General features: G+C 31.9%; 1 protein-coding gene across 1 annotated transcript; it reads left to right on the forward strand.

The window, feature by feature from the left end:
- The first annotated feature begins 1,306 nt into the window (after nucleotides 1-1,306).
- LOC122724789 (probable LRR receptor-like serine/threonine-protein kinase At3g47570) lies at nucleotides 1,307-4,516 on the forward strand. The gene is made up of 5 exons (XM_043960555.1): nucleotides 1,307-2,924; nucleotides 3,141-3,209; nucleotides 3,303-3,481; nucleotides 3,740-3,971; nucleotides 4,125-4,516. The coding sequence occupies exons 1-5, from the start codon at nucleotides 1,307-1,309 to the stop codon at nucleotides 4,514-4,516; spliced, it is 2,490 nt and encodes an 829-aa protein (XP_043816490.1).
- Nucleotides 4,517-6,096: the final 1,580 nt, after the last annotated feature.

Raw genomic sequence — 6,096 nt, forward strand, 5'->3', positions numbered from 1 at the left:
CAATTTGTTTAAATGTATTTTATTTTCAGTTTAAAAAAATATATTTTATTTATTAGTTTACTAATATGCCCTTATTTAATATGTATTGAGAAGGTAAAATGGGAATTACTATTTAATTTATTTATTTTAATGAAATTAATTATTTAGATTTTATTTTAAAAGTGTAATTGGTTGTTATATTTTTCATTGTTTTTACTCTTTCATCCCTATGGTAATTTGATTAACTAATTCTTTTTTCAATATAGAAGAACAAAATCGAAGCACAAAAGTAGGATAAAGTAATGTAATTTTCAAAATGAAAAAATTAAATATATAATTTCATTAAAATAAAAAGGTTAAATAGTAAATTTACTCTTTTCCTTTTTAAAACAATTCTCGATTTGCCGCTAATTTCGCAGCTTAGCCACTAACCATAGACTCCAACGTGTTGCTCACTTAATTTAAAATACGGGCAGCATTATTAAATCCTTGACAAAAGTCAAGGCCTTAATTAATCCCTCTTTGTGCAATTATGTTGCATATATATTTTAATAAGAAATTCTTTAGCCTTCGGAGAAAATAATTTTTCTTATACAATCCGTTTTTTTTTTATTTTTTATAAAATAATTTTTTAAGAGATAACTTTTTTTTATTTTTTTTATTGTAATTTAAAAAATAAATAATATTAATAAATTTAAATATATTAATATTAATAAGATTTTTTTTAAAATTCACCCATATACTTATGTGAAAGAGTCAATTGATAATATATAAATCTTAACTTAATATTACTAAATCTAAAAATTATTTAGGTCACTGTACTGTTTTAATTGATATCAAAATCATCCCAACTATAAAAATTATGGAAAATTAGTTGAAAGCGTTCAAGATTTTAGCGAACCACAAAACTACAATACCAAAGTGTGAGACGAGTGGAGCCGCTCGAAATATGGGAACCCATAATACCTGAGAGTTCCATTCTGAGTTAGCAATTGTATGCGTTTCAGCTGCGACGAGAATGTTGTAAATTTAGTGGAGTTTGATATGAGTTCGATTGTTTTATTTTTCAAGCTAAAAAATAATTTTTTAAAAGACTATATTATCTTTGACAAAAAAATATTTTTTATTAATAAAATTTTACTGAATAAGCTAAACATTAAAATATAGAAAAATATATATTTTTTTTCATATTTCAATAGCTCCATTAAATATTATTTCACACTATGTATCATCACATCGTATTCCTATAAGTACCCTTCCAACTTGATTAATTCAACTCATCCATTCCTAATTAAACTACAACTTCAGAAAGTCTCAAACTGCCTACATGGGACTCTATTGCCGGAATTTATCAGCATCTTTCTCATCCTTGTGCCTCCTTTCTGTTATTCATCTCTTGTGCTTCAACTTGCCAGTAGCCTCTGCCATCCACAGGAACAATGACACAGATCGACTCTCATTGCTGGAATTCAAGGCCACAATAAGCAATGACCCTCTTGGGGTGATGAGCTCATGGAAAAGCACTCTTCACTTCTGCAGGTGGTATGGCGTCACCTGTGGGCGCAGACACCAAAGAGTCACAATGTTAGACCTAAACTCTCTTAAACTCTCAGGTTCCATATCACCACACGTTGGTAATTTGAGTTTCTTAAGGAAGTTATCTCTTCAAAACAACAGCTTCACCCATGAGATCCCTCCTCAGATTGGCTATTTACGTAGACTGCAAGTTTTGTCTCTTTATAACAATTCATTTGATGGTCAAATTCCTTCCTCCATATCTAACTGTTCAAACCTTGTTTTCTTTTATTTGGATAACAACAATTTTGCAGGGAAAATTCCTGCAGAGCTTGGCTCCTTAGTGAAGCTGAAAGCCATTTATTTACAGAGCAATAATTTCATAGGGACTTTCCCGTCATCTTTCGGGAACCTATCGTCCCTTGAGGAACTTCCTGCTTATCAAAATCATTTGCATGGAAATCTTCCTGAAACTTTTGGCCAATTGAAGAGTCTAAGGGATTTAGCAATTTTTCGAAATGGTTTCTCGGGTACCATCCCTTCCTCCATCTTCAATCTTTCATCGATCATATATTTAGACCTGGGAGTAAACAACTTCCATGGGAAACTTCCCTTGGACATTGGAAACTCTCTTCCAAATCTCCAATTTTTTTCTATTGCCGAAAACCAATTCAGAGGTACCATTCCAGCTTCCATGTCTAACGCTTCAAATCTTGAACTAGTTGATCTGCCCCTAAATAATCTCGCTGGAGGAGTGCCTTCTCTTGCCAAGTTGCATAGGCTTTCAGAATTTGTGATTAGTGGCAACAACTTAGGAAGTGGAAAAGCTGATGACTTGAGATTTCTTTCAACTTTAACTAACGCCACAGCTTTAAAATTCCTATTCATAGACGCCAATAACTTTGGAGGAGAACTTCCAGAATACATCGCCAACTTTTCAAAGGAGCTCCAATTCTTTGGCGCAGAGCTCAATCAAATATCTGGAAACATCCCAGTTGGAATACAGGCTCTTGTTAACTTGGAAATGTTCCTTGTAGATAGGAACAAACTTTCAGGTAATATTCCATCAGGCATTGGACAGCTCCAAAATTTAAAATTACTTTACCTTGGAAATAATAAGTTATCAGGATATATTCCATCATCTCTGGGAAACCTGACAAATTTACTTGAAGTTGTTTTATCTAACAATTACCTCCAAGGCACCATTCCTTCCAGTCTAGGCAAGTGCATGAAATTGCTCAGACTGGATTTTTCTGTAAATAATCTCAGTGGTCCCATTCCATCGCAAGTTATTGGATTGTCCTCCTTGTCAAAAGTTCTTGATTTGTCTTTGAATAATTTATCTGGTTCCCTTCCAAAAGCAATAGAAAATTTGAAAAATCTAGAAATCCTTGCCCTTCATGGGAACATGTTGTCAGGAGAGCTTCCCAGTGGCCTTGGCAGTTGTTCAAGTCTTGAATTGTTATTGATGAGTGCCAACTTGTTCCAAGGATTCATTCCTTCCTCTTTCGGAACACTAAGAGGCATTAGAGAGTTAAACCTTTCTCATAATAACTTGTCAGGCAAGATTCCAGAGTTTCTAAAGAGCTTCAACTCAATAAATCTTCTAGATTTATCTTATAATGATTTTGAAGGCATGGTACCAGTGGTAGGAGTTTTCAAGAATTCTAGTGCTACCTTTGTGGGAGGAAATAAAAATCTATGTGGTGGCATACCTGATTTTGGGCTACCTGCGTGCAAATTTGAACAATCAAAGAGGAGACTAACTACAAAATTAAAGATCATAATCTTTGCTGTTTGTGTGGTTATAGGTGTTGCCCTTTTGTTTATTTGTTTGCTTCTTTGGCGTAATTCAAAAAAGAGAAAAGGAGAAGCTACATCACTATTTGATGGGAAGTCATTATTGAAGTTGTCTTATCAAAGTTTGCTAAAAGCCACTAATGGATTCTCCCCAGATAATTTGATTGGTGTTGGTAGTTTTGGATCTGTATATAAAGGGATTCTTGATCAAGAAGGAATGGTAATTGCAGTTAAAGTGCTTAACATGATGCGACGAGGAGCTTCAAGGAGTTTTATTGCAGAATGTGAAGCCTTACGGAACATCAGGCATCGAAATCTTGTCAAAGTTGTCACAGCTTGTTCAGGAGTTGATTATCAAGGCAATGATTTTAAAGCACTGGTTTATGAATTCATGGTGAATGGGAGCTTAGATGGCTGGTTGCATCCAACTCTTGGATCAGATGAGATGCCAAGATCTGTCAATATTATCCAAAGATTGAATATTGCTATTGATGTTGCTTCTGCAGTTGAGTATCTTCACTATCACTGTGGAACGCCAATTGTTCACTGTGATCTAAAACCAAGTAATGTCCTTCTTGATGAAGAAATAGTAGGACATTCTAGTGGGATGCTTTACTACTCAACAAATCATTCCAGTTCACTTGGCATTAGAGGAACTATTGGTTATTGTCCTCCAGGTAATATCATTATCATACATATTTTTCAGCACTTCATCTTATTTTTGCTTTTTTTCCACTTTATTAAGACAACAATTAATGAAAATTTCTTGCACTCACAGATTAATAATTTTATTTGATTTCTAAAATTTGTGTTTTCTTACACTATTTTAGAGTACGGTGTGGGAAGTGAAGTATCAATGCATGGTGATGTATTCAGTTTTGGCATACTCTTATTGGAGATGTTCACGGGAAAGAGGCCGACTGATGACATGTTCAAAGATAATTTAAGTCTTCATAATTATGTCAAAAGAGGTTTGCCAGAACAAGTGAAAGAAATAGTAGATCCCAAGCTTTTTCATATGCAACTCGATGCTGATGCAACATCAAATCACAATCACAATTTGAGGAATAGGAGAAATAATATGTTGATTGAATGCTTGACTTCAATATTAGAAATTGGAATTTATTGTTCTATGGAATCACCACAAGAGCGAATGAATATTAGTGATGTTATTACTCAGCTCTCTTCCGTCAGAAGCAAACTTATTGAAACTCGATTCTAAGAGATAGAGAAACTATAAAGGCACTTCAACCGACAGGTAACTAATGCTACTCTTAGAAATTTCTTACACCTCTAATGTATGTGTGCACAGCAAATAAAATATAATTAAATATGGGATCTATTATGATTTTTTGATTTAGTTATCATTTATTTATTAATCTAATATATATGCATTCAAATGTGTATAAGAATTTTTTTATTATTTTTTTGTAATTTTAATTATTTGCTTGAGAAATGTCGTGAACCATTATCTAAGAAATTTTTTTGTGATTGTTTTCAGATGTTTAAAATTGATAAATCCAACACAGAATGCTCGTGATTAGCATGAAGAATAATTTATTAGAACTAATTTATATAATCCTTCATCATATCTTATATGTGTAGCGATGTTTTGAAATCCAAAAAATAGAGTTTACGGTATATGTGTAAACTTGGATAGGGAAAATTACCTCCCTTCTCTTCTCTTTTATCTTTTTTTCTTTTGTCTGCTAGTGACGTATAACCGCTTTCATATTACAGTGCAACAGGTCTCTATCACTCAAACCATACGTATGGACGAGTCAGAGCACCCCTCCATGCCAAACAATCATTTAATCTCCCTCGGCGCGCATACTGGTAGGACTGCGAAGTGACTAGACCGGTTGTTTTCCCTCACGTCATATCATCGGGCCAGACTATCTCCTGTTGGGTTTGCGCTCATGGCTGATCCGGCCTACTCCACGTCGCTGGGCTAAAACTTACAATATTGGGTCGGTTTGTTTGAGAATGACTTGATGAATTTTGGGTCTGTATTTTTTTTTAGGATCTGGTCTCACTCCAAGTATATGAAAGTCGGGTAGCTACCAATTAGATGTATGTTTGTAATATTGTTGTATGCTCAATACTGTGTTTCCTTTGGTTTTTTTAATAAAACTTCAGTCTGGTTAATTTTGTTTACTAATTATCTTTTTCAGTAATGAGTTGCCAATTAGATGTATGTGGGGACGCAAATAATTTAAATTTCCTTTTAATTTATCATTAACTAATGTAAAATATTAATTTAAAAATTCCTCAATTAAATAATATGCAATTAATAATTAAAATAAGTTAAGTAAATATAAAAATTACACCATAAATAAATATAGTTAATTTTATAATATATATGTAAATATTTTCTTAAAGATATCTGCTATTTAAAATACTAAATTAAACTAGCAATTCACCAAATTCAAAAACTAATTAAAAAAATTTTAATAAAATAATTTAATTATAAATGCAGTTTATTTATTATTAGTCTACAAATTAACATACTCTTGTTTACTATATATTGAATTGAAAATGTAAAATTTATTAATTTTCAATAATAATTTTGTAATATTTATTTATAAATTAATATGAGTGATATTAGAAAATATTTTAATTATATTAATTATTATATTTTTTTAATTTATTTGAGAATAAATTAAATATATAAGTTGAACGGATGGTGGAAAAGAAATTGTAATTCATACAAAGCATTTAAGACAATTGACAGAAATTATTACAATCATTATATACACACTAATCAGATATAAACTACTAATTAAAATGAAATTTATTTCA

Source organism: Manihot esculenta, chromosome 10 (genome assembly GCF_001659605.2).
Source record: "Manihot esculenta cultivar AM560-2 chromosome 10, M.esculenta_v8, whole genome shotgun sequence".
In the NCBI taxonomy this organism is placed as follows: Eukaryota; Viridiplantae; Streptophyta; class Magnoliopsida; order Malpighiales; family Euphorbiaceae; genus Manihot; species Manihot esculenta.